At 48.9% G+C, this 16488-nt stretch overlaps 7 protein-coding genes across 7 annotated transcripts; 5 read left to right on the forward strand and 2 right to left on the reverse strand.

The window, feature by feature from the left end:
* Window positions 1–747: 747 nt before the first annotated feature.
* LTR84_011663 (uncharacterized protein) lies at window positions 748–2454 on the forward strand (the record flags this gene model as incomplete). Its single annotated transcript, XM_064855191.1, has 1 exon — window positions 748–2454. The coding sequence occupies one exon, from the start codon at window positions 748–750 to the stop codon at window positions 2452–2454; it is 1707 nt and encodes a 568-aa protein (XP_064708780.1).
* A 1202-nt stretch (window positions 2455–3656) lies between these two features.
* Window positions 3657–4837, forward strand: LTR84_011664 (uncharacterized protein; the record flags this gene model as incomplete). The annotated part of the gene is made up of 2 exons (XM_064855192.1): window positions 3657–3841; window positions 3916–4837. 2 exons carry the CDS (start codon window positions 3657–3659, stop codon window positions 4835–4837), a joined length of 1107 nt encoding a protein of 368 aa, XP_064708781.1.
* A 285-nt stretch (window positions 4838–5122) lies between these two features.
* Window positions 5123–6300, reverse strand: LTR84_011665 (uncharacterized protein; the record flags this gene model as incomplete). Its single annotated transcript, XM_064855193.1, has 2 exons — window positions 5123–5707; window positions 6253–6300. The coding sequence occupies 2 exons, from the start codon at window positions 6298–6300 to the stop codon at window positions 5123–5125; spliced, it is 633 nt and encodes a 210-aa protein (XP_064708782.1).
* A 954-nt stretch (window positions 6301–7254) lies between these two features.
* Window positions 7255–9366, forward strand: LTR84_011666 (uncharacterized protein; the record flags this gene model as incomplete). Its single annotated transcript, XM_064855194.1, has 1 exon — window positions 7255–9366. One exon carries the CDS (start codon window positions 7255–7257, stop codon window positions 9364–9366), a length of 2112 nt encoding a protein of 703 aa, XP_064708783.1.
* A 1057-nt stretch (window positions 9367–10423) lies between these two features.
* On the forward strand, window positions 10424–12440 carry LTR84_011667 (uncharacterized protein; the record flags this gene model as incomplete). The annotated part of the gene is made up of 6 exons (XM_064855195.1): window positions 10424–10509; window positions 10559–10995; window positions 11076–11214; window positions 11269–11507; window positions 11597–11884; window positions 11938–12440. The coding sequence occupies 6 exons, from the start codon at window positions 10424–10426 to the stop codon at window positions 12438–12440; spliced, it is 1692 nt and encodes a 563-aa protein (XP_064708784.1).
* A 769-nt stretch (window positions 12441–13209) lies between these two features.
* LTR84_011668 (uncharacterized protein) lies at window positions 13210–14123 on the forward strand (the record flags this gene model as incomplete). The annotated part of the gene is made up of 2 exons (XM_064855196.1): window positions 13210–13217; window positions 13277–14123. 2 exons carry the CDS (start codon window positions 13210–13212, stop codon window positions 14121–14123), a joined length of 855 nt encoding a protein of 284 aa, XP_064708785.1.
* A 109-nt stretch (window positions 14124–14232) lies between these two features.
* LTR84_011669 (uncharacterized protein) lies at window positions 14233–16088 on the reverse strand (the record flags this gene model as incomplete). Its single annotated transcript, XM_064855197.1, has 4 exons — window positions 14233–14458; window positions 14506–14595; window positions 14643–15569; window positions 15616–16088. The coding sequence occupies 4 exons, from the start codon at window positions 16086–16088 to the stop codon at window positions 14233–14235; spliced, it is 1716 nt and encodes a 571-aa protein (XP_064708786.1).
* Window positions 16089–16488: the final 400 nt, after the last annotated feature.

The raw sequence follows: 16488 nt of genomic DNA on the forward strand, positions 1-16488 counted from the left end.
TATACAGTTGCAGACCAATGCTTTGGCCGTCCTCGTATGCTTAGAAACCACTTTATCCAGTCTCCTACCGGAGGTCGAATTAAATATCTGAATGCCATGGAATATCCGTACAAATCCGCTTTAAAAGGCAGTATGACATTGAATGACATCGATTGATATGTGGTGCATCCTCTGTCAGACAAAATCTCGCTGCTTCATACCGCTTCCGGAATACTTGAGCGAGCTCTAATGTCGGAGACGTCATTGGCGGAACAAAACTTCGTCACAACCGGTGTTCTTGTCCTATCAATTTTTCGATCGAGTACCGGAGTACCCAGTGGTAGAGACATTTGAATCTCTACTGTGACATCAGCATAAATGTACACCAACCAAAATGGCTGCCTATTATAGGGCGTTGTGGTTCGTGTACCTCCGTAATCATGCTTCCACGTCCCCTGATTCGTTCGGCAGACAGATCTGGTAGTCAGAGAACCATGTTTGAGTGGCTGAAGTTCTATCACAACGTCATGAGAACTCCCTTTGACCCTTGATGGAAGTTCTAGAAACAAAATCTATCAGCTGGATTTCACGCAGAGAACCCTGTCGCATCACCGATTAGTCGAAGATCTTGAAGAATGGGTCCCATACTAATATCATCCATCTCATTCTCTTTTTCGCCTCCTCAGACTTTCATATATTCCCCCGAGTGCTATGGAATCTGTCCAAAAAATCATTCAATCATCAGTTGATTCAATCCAGTCTACAATCATGGCACCATCACAAGACACATCTTTCTCTGCCCACGTGGCAAATCAGTTCACCTCGTATGAGAAGGACCGTCAATCCTCATCCAAGGATGTCACATACTCCACCAGCAATGGCATGCCAACTGCTCATCCTTATGAATCTCAAAGAGCGGGCGAGAATGGTCCCCTCCTCCTTCAAGACTTCCATCTGATCGATCTACTCTCGCATTTCGATCGAGAGCGTATTCCCGAGCGGGTTGTCCACGCAAAGGGCAGCGGTGCTCATGGTTTCTTTGAGTGCACAAACCCTGCAGACGACCTCACCATCGCCGATATATTCAGCGCCAAGGGTAAGAAGTGCCCAGTCACCGTCCGTTTCTCGACAGTAGGCGGCGAATCCGGTTCGCACGACTGTGCCCGCGATCCCCGAGGGTTCTCAGTCAAGTTCAGGACTGAGGAGGGCAACTGGGACATGGTTGCCAACAATACACCTGTCTTCTTTCTGCGAGATCCTGCCAAATTCCCTCACTTCATTCACACCCAGAAGAGAGACCCCTCGACGCATCTAACCCATGCCGATGATTCGACAATGTTTTGGGACTACCTCTCTCAAAATCCAGAGTCGATTCACCAAGTCATGATCTTGATGGGTGACCGTGGTATTCCTGATGGCTACCGATTCATGCACGGTTATGCCGGGCACACGTTGAAGTTCATCAACAAGAATGGGGATTGGGTTTATAACCAGATCCATTTCAAGTCCCAGCAAGGGACCAAGTTCATTACTCAAGAAGATTCAGCCGAGAAGTCTCCAGATTATTCACAGAAAGATCTGTACGAGGCTATCGAGAAGGGCGACTACCCAAAGTGGTCCGTTGAGGTACAGACCATGACTCCCAAGGAAGCCGAGGATCTGTGGGAGAAGCAAGGCATCAATGTATTCGATTTGACGCACGTATGGCCACAGAAGCAGTTCCCTCTTCGCAAGATCGGTGAATTTACGCTCAATGAGAATGCGATCAACTACTTCGCCGAGGTCGAGCAAGTAGCATTCAACCCTGCCCACATGCTTCCAGGTATCGAGCCCTCGGCAGACCCTGTCCTTCAGTCTCGACTGTTCTCTTACCCCGATACCCACCGCCACCGCATTGGAGTCAACTATCAACAACTGCCCGTCAACGCACCTCGTACAGGTTATCAATTCGGCAACTTCCAGCGCGATGGTTCCATGGCATTCTACAACCAAGGCGGTCGACCCAATTACCTCTCGTCGATTGACCCGATCCAATTTCGCCCGCGCGCTGTTGATCTGGACAAGACGCACGGCCACTTCCAAGGTAACGCGGTATCATTCCTGTCCATGATCCGACCCGAAGACTTCGTCGCTCCCCGCACGTTGTGGGAGAAGGTCTTCGACGACGGTGCCAAGGAACGCTTCATCAACAACGTCGCCGGCAAGATGGAGATGTGCAAGAGCCAGGAGATCCTGAAGCGCCAGATCGCCATCTTCCGCGAAGTGTCTCCCGATATCGCTGAGCGCTTGGAGAAGGCCACGGGCATCAAGGGATATGCGGGCATCAAGGATATGAAGTTCAACGGCACTCACAATGGCTTCAGCAAGGATGACTCGGTCAGATATGCCAATGGCTTGGCTGCGTCACGCAACTCTACTGCGGACAAGAATGGTGCTCCTACTTTCGGCAGTCACCAGGGCATCGAGGTCGCCTGAGTGCGGAGCAACTTTGTTGTACACAATCTCTGGCGTCCAATGACTTCCAGATGATCTTAGCGAGACAGTTATGTAGTAATATTTGATACCATTGCAATGCACTGCAATCGCCAATGAGTGGGTTATATCGTCCTGTGCCACTTGACGCGCTGTCCATCTCTTGTTCCTTCATTTGATAACTTTGATTTGCCTCGCTGCTCTTGCCATTCTTTATACCTGTACTTGATGTTGGACTCTTCCTGTGAGTGCAACAGGACCATGCTCCAAAGAATTTGTGCCGAGGCGGGCATTTCAATAATGTCACATGGAGAGCGCGTTGTCAGGCTCGTCCTCAACATATCTCAGCTCCAGCAGGCTGAGAGATGCAGACGTGTTGATTGGAATCCTCAAGCTGACTAATTCCACGCCGAATATTCAAAAAGGTGTTCCTCAAGCAGGGATAACCTGTCAATTTTCCGCACTCGTTCAGGCACGGCCGACGAAAGAGGGTAACTAACTAAGCTTCGGCGACAGAGTAAACCCGCAGCGTCGGATGAACCGAGTTCCAAGCATACGACTAACTTTAGGCACTCGGTAGATACGAAGTGAAAGGCTGTTGGACGACACAACAACCCGAGGCCAAGAGATAGGGACGCCGCGGTGGAAACCCAGAGAGTTACTTAAGTTAGTGCTGAATAGATGACAGATCATGGTTTCAAAATAAGAATGTTTGGAAATCCCATGTGAGCTCGTCCTGCACTCTAAGCCTTGTATGGCTACCTAAGGTTGAAGCGAGGTACGTTGGCAGCGGATTCGTTCGTAGAAGGGCGCCTGAAAAAGCTCCATGGCGCTCGGACTTTTCGACAGTCCGTCTGGATGCTGGATACAGAGTACGAGGTAGCAGAGGAGGAGGGCCAAGGACTTGGTGGCTAACGCTGACCTTACTCTGACACTGCCCGCTTTACTCGTAAACCGAGGCTCTCCACATTTGTCATTCCTACACGCGGACTTCAATGGCTCGTGTAACCATGATATTTAGCCTTCCTGGGTAGTGGGTATTTTGTACTGCTGCGGCGACAACCTACTCGTACCTACTATCTCGTCTTGCCAAAGGATTGATTTCACGGAAGGTAGCTATATTATCGTGAACAGATCGTCGCAAAACGTTATCTGTCTAATCTGTCTTACCGACTATCCTCATCCACATTCATCTTACACCAAACATGCCATCTACATTGGGAGACAAGATTTCGCTCCTCCCAAAGCTTTCGCTCGTCATCACGAACACAGTATTCTCGGTGCTGACTGGCCCCTTTCGCGGTGATGAAGGTGCTGAGACCTTCGGAGAGCATGTGATGAACACTGCTGTCCGAACATTGATAACCTCCCTCACTACCGGGCAACTTCAGTAAGTACCTGCGGTTTTTTTATCTGTTCCTTCATTTGGCGAGGGCATTTGCTAATATCGCTATCCGAGAAAAGGATGATCATGCCGCCCTTTGTGAGCACTTACGAATCATACTGTAAACAAAAAAAGCTCACACCTAATATTGTGGACATCCCCAACACGAATACTAAAGGGTTCTGGATTGGCAATCCAGAGGCCAAGTATGTCATGATGTACTACCACGGAGGCGGTTTTGTCTTACCAGGTATGCCACCGCATGTGGAAATGTTGGGTCGGTTCGTCGAATGGTCGGGAGGAAACCTTGCCGTCTTTTGTAATGCATACACGCTCGCTCCGGAAGCACTGTATCCACTTCAGATCGGTCAAAGTGTTGAAGCTTTGCGATATGTCCTTTCCTTGCCAGGTCGGACGCCCGACACAACGCTCTTGGGAGGCGATTCAGCGGGTGGAAACCTTGTGCTGGCCGTTCTGAGCCATTTTTCTGGACATCCACATCCCAATTCGAAGATTGTGAAGCCGCTCCAGCTCACACCTCAAGGCCAGAAGCTGTACGGGGCTTTGATGATTGCTCCTTGGGTGTCATCAGACGTAAAGAGATTCAAATCTATGACCCAGTTCAGGCACAGAGACACCGTGAATGGCATTTGTGCAAACTATTGGATCGAAACATACAAAGGTGGTGCCTCCGAAAAGGACGACGAGTACATCGTTCCAGAGCTTGCCCCGCCAAGCTGGTGGTCCGGGACCGAAAACACAGTCTCCTCAACACTGATTACAGCAGGTGAACACGAAGCTCTCCGGGATGCAATTTTAAGCTTCACAACTAAGCTCAAGGAAGGTACCTCTGGTGGAGCGACGTTGAAAGTTGTCATTGGAAAGAGAGAGGTCCATGACGCTCCATTGAACCCGAAGCCTGACTCGGAGCTTGAAAAATTGGGCGACGCCTCCCAGGAAGCCGCCATAAAGACGTGGATTATAACTCGATGTGGAAAGTAATCCTATTGCATCATAAGCAGTTGATGGGCATGCAATGAGCGGCAGTCTTGAATCCAAGTTCAATGACATGAGCCATAGATCATCGTCTATTTTCCTTTGATAGATTGTTGGCCGGTCCGCAGGGAAATTGATTTGAGCTCATAATAGCAATGAGCTTCCCCAAAGCTTGTCTGTTGGCGTTGTCAATGGTCCAATAACTATGCCTGAGGTCCAGGTCCAGGAATAAGTTGACGCAAGCTCTGTACCGAGATTCAAGACGTGCCTTAGTATATGTGACATGCGTCGTCAAGGTTCTGGTGCTTCTTCGGAACGGTCCTTCAGAGCAGACTCCTCGATCTTCAATCTCTCCACCAATTTTGCTCTCATGAAGTCGCTGAGACCCAGAATTCCATCGTTCGTGCAGATTCTGTATGTGCCACTGACTTGATAGCGTCCAGTACCATCCACAAATTGGCCGTTACCGTCCACTTCCACGCTCCCAAGGATGTCTTCAGGTTCCGCAATTCGACCAAAATCGGGTATATGGCGTAGATCCGAGATATGAACCCAGCCACCTCTACCTGCACTACCATAGCCACATTGGTCGCTCGCACCAAAGGCGCCGGTCTCCTGCCTGCGTTGAGGCTTGAAAAGGTTGGCTCCCGATGAAGAAATCATCACTGCAGCTTGAGATTGTACCATTGGGTCGGAAGGAGCATTTTCAGCTATCACAGAATGTAGTATCGGAAGAAAATTGGGATTTGCGGAGAACGAGGAAGCGGAAGGAGGGAGTCGAGACGTCGTTCCGATGGCCAGAGCTGCGTTTGGAGGTTCTGTGGGAAGGAGCGAAAGAAGATGTGAGGGTCCTCCTGAAGGATTCTGGAAGACATGCTGTTCAAGAATCAGGATTCACTGTTGATTATCATATCTCTAAGTACACATACAATATGTGGGTTATTGCTTAATGTTGATACACCTCGAAGGTGAAGTCTAAGTCGAGGGAGTTGACGCGACAATCGCGTCCATGTCGATGTGAGATACATAGTATCAAGCTGGAACCAAATTGGATTACGGTGTGTATAATCGCATAAATTATTGTAAGAAAGGGTTCATGACCAGGAGATAGATGTCGTGAGCTCAAAACAATGATGAACTCTCATGGAAATGACTTCAATATTTTTGGAGCAGGAGAAGTATGACGTCTTTTCGCTTTGGCTTGGGTTATGAAGGAGTACGGTGCCACACCAAAAAGTACGGCGGAGTACGCGGCAGTTAGTATCAAAAACACTAAATTCGTGGTCCAGATTACTTAGGTACCTAGGTAGCTAAGAGGCCTACGGAGAGGAGTAGAACCTGTTCCAGAGATCAAGAGAAACAGTCCATTCCGTGAGCAGGCGAAAATGAGGCAATTGGACCCGTTTTGCATTGGCGTAGACAGTAACGCCATCGCCAGTGGCGTCGAATAGTTGAGTCCTCGTGGCCATTGTCGAACGGGTTGCCTGTCCTTTCAGACCATGTCTGGAAACTCACTCGAGATAATGTCCGATACGAGAGTGAACCAGATGGTCGCTGACCTTATACTTTCACACCATAATCACAATGGTACTTTCATACTCACAGCGGACAATATTGTGAGAGACGAAGCTGATAGAAACATATCTGGTGCTGTGATATCACGGGTAGTCTACCTATAGCACGGTGTGGTTTGCAGAATTGAGCACTCCGCCTGAATGTGTGATTGAGTTAGCTGGATGAACCACTCACAAAACCCATTATCATTTGGTGGTAACGGCTCTGGTGGGTGATCTTCAAGAACCTGGCAAGTGAACGGATGTCCCTGGGCCATGCAGATTGTCACCAATGAATGCCTACCAAGATAGCTCACTAGCCTGGATCTTCGGGGAGCGTAGATCATTTATCCTGAAATGCATTCAATCAGATGTTCATGTCCACAAACGGTACCGTTTCAAGTGAGAATAGCTGTACAGCTGAGACATTGCGGGGCGGTGAATGAGATCATAGAGGAAGAAGATGATTCCTGTGCCAACATTTCATATTTCTCAAGATCAAGCAGGCTGGTTTGAGAACTCGGCTGAGCTGCCCGATAAAGATTAGGTTAAGACCACGAGCCATTAGTGTCTCGTTAATTCGGCTTCTCACTAGAGACTTCTCATTACCCAAATTCACGAATGCCTTGCGAGCTACATCGCGGTCGACTCATATAACAGATATAATCTCTAGCAGGTTTCATGTTTAAGAAGATTGAAGGTTCTAAAAGCAAGGTATAGCCTTTGTTCACTTGCACTTTGACTCCATAAAACGCGTCAATGCCCTGTTTCTAGCGCGTCTCAGTCCTTGGTGACCCGCACTCTCCTGCGCACCACTTGTCAACCTGCCTTCCGTCGCACAGATCAACTCCGATGATATGATATCAAACCATGGCAACTCCAACTCGCACCCACGCCGTCTCCACTCCTAAACCTCATCTCTCAACTCCAAACCGATTGATGGCTTCACCTCGCCCAGGCGCAGCGACCAATACTGGCCGTCCTTTTGCCCACAAATCCCCTGCCGTGAAAACACCTGCTTCAAACCATGGTCACACTCACCATGTCAGTGTCTCCTCTCAACCGTCATCGACCCCGCTTACCACAACCGCCATCCATGATGATCTCTTGAACTTGACCTCACCTGCGGCTGCTCTGATGGCCAGCCTCGGACCTACAGGCATGACCCCACTAGGGACTGGAGCTGATGGATTGGGAATATCTTCTAATGGCCATGATCAGGCCGTCAGGGGAGGCATACCACCTGTGAGTGCAGAGGTTGAGAGATTTCAGCGTGCGGAGTGGATTGCCAATCTCCTCAAGTCTCGTGTGGCAGGACGGGGCATCACAAGAGAAGGCGTAGAGCGCATAGCTCAGCTTCAAGGATTCAACACACTCTGGGACGATGACAACCTTACGATTGCGGGCAATGCTGTCGATCTGGAACTCAATTTTGAGTCCCTAAATCGGGATGTGGTCAAGGATGTGAGCCTTAAACTGAGTAATTCGGAACATGAAGAGCCCCAATTACAAGAGAATGGCACCAAGGTTCTTAAGCAGAACTTGAGCTGGCCGCTCTCTGGCGATCATTCCTTGCCGTGGGCCAGTCTCTCTTCTTTCGAGTCCAACTTGCATTATTTAAGGCAAGTTGACCAGATTGAGGATGGTGCATCTTGCTTCAATGTTATCAACACGCTTAGTCACTCCTTCAAGCAGATTTGGGATGCTGAGAAACAGAAGCTGAACTGGCATCACCATCTCAGTCACATTAGACGTGGTGCAATTGGCAAGCCTTTCCGGGATCGCGGTGCGAGACTGGGACTATCCCTGGATTATTGGGTTCGAAAGGAACAACTTGGAGCAAGTTCCACTGATGACGAGATTGTGATGAAGCCTGACGACCTCTATACCATCCAGATCTCGTGTGAGTCGGATCCAAATCCAACTCTTCTGCCACGCAATTGGCTATCCGAACAGGTTCTTTCTGAACAGCCTCAGGCGGCGTCGATACTAGAAGCTGATGGTGATCTTTTGATGCCTGAATGGCAAGATCCATCCTCTGATGGCAATGGGTCTAATGATCTATCAAGGTCGGACCAAGGTAATACGACAGGGGACAAATCGGCCCCCTCTCTACCTTCAATGGTTAATATGCACTTCGTCTGCTCACTGTCTCCTCAAGTATATCTGCCCTTAAATGCTGCTGCAGGTCTCAGTTTGGGCTTTCCAATGTTGGACCTCAACCAAGAATCAACTGTTACATATCAAAAAGCGCTCCATGATCACTTCAACAAAGGCAAACCAAATGTTCACGACGAGGTTGCTGAGGAACGATGGTCGCGAGACTTATTCTTTGCCACTGGCGAAAGTGGTAATGGCAACCGACGACATTCTTATGCCCTGCACTCGGCTCAGAATGCAGCTCCACTGTGGTGCTTTCCGGTCACTTCTTTGAACTTTACGCATCCCAGACAGCTTGCGGCTGCATTGCCAGTCCTCAGACAATATGCGTTGTTGGGGAACATTCTTCAAAGCCTCGTCGAATTTCCATCCTCTGGCGATGCTGACCAGAAAGGAAAGTCGAGTTTTGGAGAACCCAGGGAAATGTCACCTGTGCATCGGCGGACTGTGAAGCGCAGTAATGTGAAATCCGGAAGCCAGACATTGCCAATTCTGACTCAAAGGAATGGCCACTCACTCGACCGAGAGGCACTCCCTATTGACATCAGTTTAGATGTTATTTCTGATCCGTCGCGAGCACGACTCGATCTCTTTATTCCACTAAAGGGCACACTTCATAAAAAGCGGCGAAAGCCTTTCATCTATCTATCTCTCGAAGTGTGCAGTGGAGGCTCGATTGAAGTTAGATCTCTTCAGGGTGTTCAAGCTAGCGACTCTGATGACACCCTCTTGAAGCAGAGGGTCGCACGAGTTTTGGCGACTACTGAAGATATTGGGATTGTAGTCGAATGGCTCATTGGCCAGGCCTTCCCGCAGGATTAAGTTGTGCTGTGGGGTGTCATCAACACACAGTTGGCTTAACACAATACAGACGAACAGAGCGGCGTTCATGACATGGGCTGCGACTTTTACCGGAGCGAGACAGAGGTCAATCTGGACCACCGTTACATCCGTGTCCCGGCTTTCCCAAAGTGGCGAGCCGGTTGACTCATGTGATCAATACCCGATGACGCAGGGGTCAGCCACTCCATTCGGAAGGACCAACCTAACAAGGTTCCTCAATATTTCCGCTCGTATGTACATGAGCCTAAGCCAACGGACCATTGGCCAGCCTCATCCTTGGAGGCTCCAGATTACTTCAGTCGAAAACATGTCTAATGAAGCGATCGATGCCTCGATTTGCACGTGGACCAGATTTTGATCACGGCCTAGGTGACAGGAAATACGCAGCTTGTCAATCGTCCGGCTTGTTCTCGATTGAGGCTAGGCCGCATAATTTACAGGTGAATGAGAAATCTATCACTTGCAAATCTCTAAGCGGCGCACTTCCCTACAAGCCGCAAGCCAATGGGATTCATGATCAATCTTTTAAGATGTATTCAGTAGAGGGTGGACGGCTTTAGAGATCTATTCATCGCCAACGGAACCCGTCTCTGAGATATTTCCGCTCCTTTCGCAATGCCATCTCGTACACTATGATTACAGGGAGGAGAACACGTCTTCGAAGGGATGTCTATTCTAGGTAACCCGGCTCAATGTGCCCATGTTTCTGACGTCGAACCTTGACTCCCCCGACCCTTGGCTGACGTGCACTTTGCGGATCGCTTTCTCCACAAAATCTTCTTTTCCCCGCCGTTACCACCAAGGAGGCTTGAATGCATCTAGCACCTTTGTAATGCATTTCGCACTCGGCCTTTGAATACTCGGCTGCATCTACAGTCGCTTCTAGATCCCATATCAATGTGGCCCCAGCGGACTAACTTCCGGATAGCGTTGAAAAGCCAGTAAAGAAGTATTTAAGACTTGGTTCACCCTAGAGTGTGTGCAATTTATTCTCAAGATTCGAATATTGACTAACATTCGAAGAGTACTGTTGACCATGAAGCTTTTCAACCACCGATACCTGGGCCTTCGTGGCACCAAGCTAAATATTGCGATTGGCTTTATTGCCGGCATGGATTTCCTGTGAGTTGCTATTCGTGATATAGTTACCACATTGTCTAATCATGCGAAGACTCTTTGGGTACGATCAAGGCGTGATGGGTGGCCTCCTCACGTTGCCTGCATTTACCAAAATTTTCCCCGAGATTGATACCACTGCAGCTGGTACGGCCGGTCTTACTGCCAGTCAGAAAGATCACAGATCGACCATTCAAGGCATCTCTGTCGCGTCCTACAATGTTGGCTGCTTCTTTGGCGCTATCAGTTGCATATGGATTGGAGATTGGCTCGGTCGACGTAAAACAATTTTCCTCGGCTCCGCGATCATGATCATTGGCGCTACTCTTCAGGCATCGGCCTTCAGTCTGCCACACTTCATCGTTGGCCGTTTGGTGACCGGCATTGGCAACGGACTGAACACTAGCACGGTGCCCACGTGGCAATCAGAATGCTCAAAATCGCATCGAAGAGGTCAAATGGTTATGGTTGAAGGCGCCTTGATCACTGGAGGTTCGTGTTTCAAATCCTCTCACTCTTGATGGAAAAATCACCCGGGGCGAATTATCCGGTGACTGACAGTTCTTGCATAGGTATCATGATCAGCTACTGGATCGATTTCGGGTTCTCGTTTATCGATTCGGAAGTGGCATGGCGTTTCCCTATTGCCTTCCAGATCTTCTTCGCTTTGGTAATCCTTATGTTCATTCTCGAACTTCCCGAGTCACCGAGGTATTTACTTCACTCCCGATTCATTGCATATTAGATTGCTGACAAACTTTCTAGATGGCTGATCTTCAGGGGACATGAAGAGGAGGCGTTGGAGGTCCTTGCAGCCCTGTCCGATAAGTCTACCGAAGACAAGAGAGTTCTTTCCGAGTTTGCAGCCATCAAAGACACGGTTCTCGAAGCGCAAAGTACAACATTCAAGGATCTCTTCACCATGGACGAAGATCGCCATTTTCATCGTGTCGCACTTGCCTATATCAATCAAGTGTTCCAGCAAATTTCGGGCATCAATCTTAGTAAGTAACCCTATTCTTATCATTGCAGTATCGAGTCATATGCTATTTTTGTTGTTCGAAACCCAACTCTGACACTTTATGCTTGATAGTCACTTACTATGCTGCCACGATATACGAAAACGAAATTGGATTGACGCCATTCATATCTCGCATTCTGGCCGCCTGTAACGGCACAGAGTACTTCCTAGCGTCCTGGATTGCTGTGTTTATTATCGAAAAAGTCGGACGTCGTAAGCTCATGCTCTTTGGCGCAGCAGGAATGTCAGCATCCATGGTGATTCTCGCAGTGATGACAAAAATCGGTGGAACAACCCCGGGTATCGTTGCTGCCGCCTTTTTGTTCATATTCAATACGTTCTTTGCCATTGGGTGGCTTGGTGAGTCATTTTGAAAAGTCGAATATGATGTGACATCTAACATCTTTGTCTAGGCATGACTTGGCTTTACCCAGCTGAAATCGTACCTCTTCGTATTCGAGCAAAAGCCAATGCATTATCAACGTCGGCCAACTGGGCTTTCAACTTCATGGTTGTCATGATAACACCAGTAAGCTTCAGCTCGATCGGCTACAAGACATACATAATCTTTGCCGTCATCAACGCCTTCATCCTGCCTGTGGTGTACTTCTTCTACCCAGAAACTGCATATCGCTCACTGGAGGAGATGGACACCATCTTCCAGAAGACAAAGAACATTTTCACTGTTGTCTGGACTGCGAAGCATGAACCTCGTCGTTACGGTAAGAATGGCGAAGTATTGATCGAATATGAAGACACCGGAGAACATCAGCGCCGCGTCAGCAATGCTGAACGTCGAGGAAGTGTACTCAGCCAGGCGGATAGCCGCGACTATAGCGGGGAGAAAGGAGGTCGTCAACTGCGTGAAGAATACAGGGGTAATCCAGGTGGTCCGGCACCTGCGGGTGGCCTGTAAAGTGCAGTGGGACTCTAGTGGGTGATTCAAGGTGTAGGAAGATTATTTCAATGTTGGCCAGGATTTTATCCCAGAGTCATCGGAAGTTATGTATGGGTTGATTACATCCTTAATTTACGACTGCAAAACAAGAGCTACCTCAAGTATCCCACTCTAACTAGTCTCCTCGAAGAATCCCATTCGCCCGAAGGGGAAGTTTCTCATTGTCCATTCAGCGTAATGCCAATATGCCGCCACCGAGCCTGGACTCCCCGCAATTCGCTCCACAGCGCACGTCAAGGCCATAAGCTAAAAGGCTACATGGTGACCACAAGAATGACAAGACAGTTAATCACATATACTAAATAATTCCCTATCTTATTTCTCTATCTTATCCCTCCGATCACCACGACCATATTAATCAGGTGGGTGCTCAATCACCATTTCCCTATCGAAGAATTCGTGTCCGTAGCCCTTCCGCGGTGCCACGGCGCGACAGACTGTCCACCACATCCCGGGTTCGGAGCCTCCTATTGGCACGATATTGCATCTTCCCGCTGCCTGACTAATTGGGGATTTCATGCTGACTTATATACGACACGCAGGTCCAAACTGAGCAACATCAGGCGCTCTCTTTCGCCGCTGAGGAATATCGTCTTTACTTAAGTGACCTAGAGACTGCTCGGAGTGTTTTGATTTAACTCTGGCATCAAAATTCATCGCCCTGCTGATCTCGGCGCCCCGAGGAACTACTCTTAGAAGATTTGCTGTTTCATCACAAACCAGAAAGATGTCTAAGTATGAATCCAACTCTCTGCCGACGACTTAAAGTCCTACTAATATGAACAATCTTCCAGTCTCGCGGATCTTGCGTCGAAGCTCTTTCACGCCAAAGAGGAATTCCGCCCAAAGATTGTATCCACTGACAAGCGTGTTCGAGGCCTCCTCAACGGAAAATGGATTTTCGACACCACGGGCGCGAAGCTAGTCTGGGAGCACAAGTTCTTCCCGCAGTACTGGATCCCTAAAGTCGATTTCCTGCCCACCGCAACATTTACGGACGACAAGCCCATTTCAGGGATTCAATCTTCGACCTCGAAATTGAGCGTTGGAGACAAATCGGTCTCGACGCTGCTCGTGCCTGAAGCGTTCAACTCCGAGCTCGCGGGCTTGGTCAAGATCGAGTTCAAAGCGCTCGACGCATGGTACGAGGAGCAGACACCGGTGCTGTACCACCCGAAAGACCCGTTCCACCGCGTCGACATCCTGCCGTCCGGCCGCAAGGTGCGCGTGGAGATCGACGGAGTCGTCATCGCGGACACAGCCGACGAGGGTGGCGTGCAGTCGCTCTGGGAGACGAATTTCCCGGGCCGCTGGTACCTGCCGCGCACAGCTGTGAACTGGGAGTATCTTAAGCCCAGCGAGACCAAGACCGGATGTCCCTATAAAGGAGAAGCGAGCTATTATAGCGCTGTAATTAATGGGAAGGAGTACAGCGATGTTGTCTGGTGGTATCCAAACCCGACGCACGAAAGTGTACAGGTCGCTGGATTGTTATGTTTCTATCCGGATAAGGTCGAAACGTTTGTCGATGGGAAGTCGATTGCGAAGATCGGGATGCGTTTGCCGTCGTCGAGCAAGAAGGATAACGAGGATTATGATAAGTTGAGGGAAAGTGCGAAGACCAGTAGTTGTAATTGTTGATTGATTGATCGGTTACCCTGAATAATCGACATGTCATTTTCTCTCAAGACTTCCTTTCATTTCCACAATCTCTGAAATATTAGTATCTTCAAATGTTAGGGCATCCTTCTCACTGATCAAACAGCGTCGTCCATTTCGTGAGCAACTGGTGTACCGAATCTCTCTCATCATCTTCGTTATCTCCATCGTTTCCATCTCCTTCGCAATCAGAACCTGGCGAGAACGGTTGGTAAGCTTCCTGAACTTGGGTCATCACCTGTGCTTTTCGCTGCAGGGCAAGCTCTCTCTCCTTGGCTTCCGCTGCATCTTGAAGAAGCCGCGTCTCGGCGAAGGTTCTGTTCACAATATTAGCATGCTTAGATGACACACATAGCTTACTCACGCTTTGGTCGATAGACGCCCGGCCGGCATTTCTCGAAGCGTAAGTGCATCGTTTCTAATATCCGTAAAATTCCTCGTATTCTGGAGTGTCCTGTTCATCTCATTAGAACCGTGAAGTGGTCCTTAGGAGCTACTTACTGCCGGAAGTATGCCATGATTGTGGTTGGTGAAGGTAGGGAACGCTGGATCGGACTGAAAATATCGCTAGCTAAGGGAAGAGAATTCCAAGCTGTGGCATACCACGGTCTTCCGGTCCGTATCCTTCTTGCACTTCTGCGGAAAGCTTCAGCCTGGACTGCAAGGCTTTCGGGGTTATCCTGCAGGAGGAGATTCTGAGAGTCTAATCGCTCTCCCATTTCGATCACACGCCTTATGTTCTCGTTGATTATGCTGGTCACTTCCTCACGTTCGGTCTTGAGTGCAGCTGTCCTTGCATCGCTGGAGGGATGCCCGGTTTTGTTTATTGAACTAGATGAGTGGTTGATCACTGGCAAGCTGACAGGAGCAGTGCCAAAGCCAAAAGATGAAGTGCCTGGCGAGGACCCATCTGCCGTCGAAGCCCATGCTATTTCTCGCTTTTGGGTGATCGAAATAAACTTCCAAGGATTGAAAAGACCTTGAACATCTCGATCAGCAGTGATGTTATCCTTCTGAACTTCGATTTGGACAGTGATCTGCGGCTGTGCTTGCATCGTGATGTGTGATTGCTCGAACTTTACAAGCGCGTTCTCGATGTCGGTAATGCAGGCCTTGATTGTTGATTCGATCTCGGACTCCTGTGTAGCATTACCTTCCACGACGCGAGGTGAATTCAAGTTCTCATCTAAATTGCTCGATTTGGCGAGGGAGATGAACGGCGTTTTGCTTGAGTTGGCTTCATCTCTCAAGGTTGAAGCCCCAGATTCCAAGGACCGACTCTGACCATGCTGCTCTTGCTCATCAGCCTGAGGGCCGATGGTCTCCAAAAGAACTTCATAATTCCTCGTTGCTTCTTGGTTCGCACGCAAAAGACTTTCCAAAAGCATTTTCTGGTAACTGTTGTCTTCCTTCGGCGGTTCTCTCTTCCTGTAGAAATCAGCTTGCAGGAAACCACAGTATATCCAAATCATACTCAGCTCTCAAGTCTCTAGCATAAGTTAGCACATTCAACATCAGTACCAGCGTGCTTTTCAGCCTCTCCAGATTACCCCTCAACATTTCCATTTTAGGCTGCAGGAATGGCCACTTCAACTTTTCCATGGCTGACAAAGCCAACTTGCCCTTCTTCGTTCCTCGTTTCGAAGCGCTGTCAATAGCCTTGCCCATGACTGAATTGATGTCGTTGAAGATGCCCTCACATTCCTTGACGACCTCCTTTGCGGTGCTTAGAGCGGAGCCCGAGTACAATTTTGCCTGCTCATCTTGTTTGAGACTGGCACCGAGTTCCTCGAGCACGGCAGAGGTGAGAGAGACATCTCTTGCAATGTTTTTGATCTCCACATGTGCGGTTGATACAGTCTCAGAGAATGAGTACAGAGTTATGGACAGTTTGATGCCCGCGCTGGCTATGCCTACGATTGTTCCTATGAGGCCGACTTCAGCCATCGAAACTCACGAGTCAACTTTCATGATGTATGCAGGGCAAAGGTGGAGGTCTAGCCTCTTGGAACTTGCTCGAGATGGATATTAGTAATTGGTGGGTGATGAAAGTGAAGAGGAAACACTGTGTTCAACTAATTACCTAGGTACAGTACGTGGTTGTTAACAGGCCAAGCGGGCGCCTTGCTTAATTAACCAGAGGACAAGATTTCTATAGCCTGCATGCTTGGGTTTCCAGTTAGTCAGACGGGTGTTTGCCGCCTGGGGCCTTTCGTCCTCGCCTGCACCACCCCTTAGTACACAGTATTTGATCAGAAAAATACTCTGCTGATTATTAAGCTAAGATCCTGTCACTACCTAGGTAGGTACACCACTCATGGTAATGAAGAAGTGGTCGCTGTCTAGT

The sequence above is a fragment of the Exophiala bonariae genome (assembly GCF_035927105.1).
Source record: "Exophiala bonariae strain CCFEE 5792 chromosome Unknown scaffold_6, whole genome shotgun sequence".
NCBI classification, from domain to species: Eukaryota; Fungi; Ascomycota; class Eurotiomycetes; order Chaetothyriales; family Herpotrichiellaceae; genus Exophiala; species Exophiala bonariae.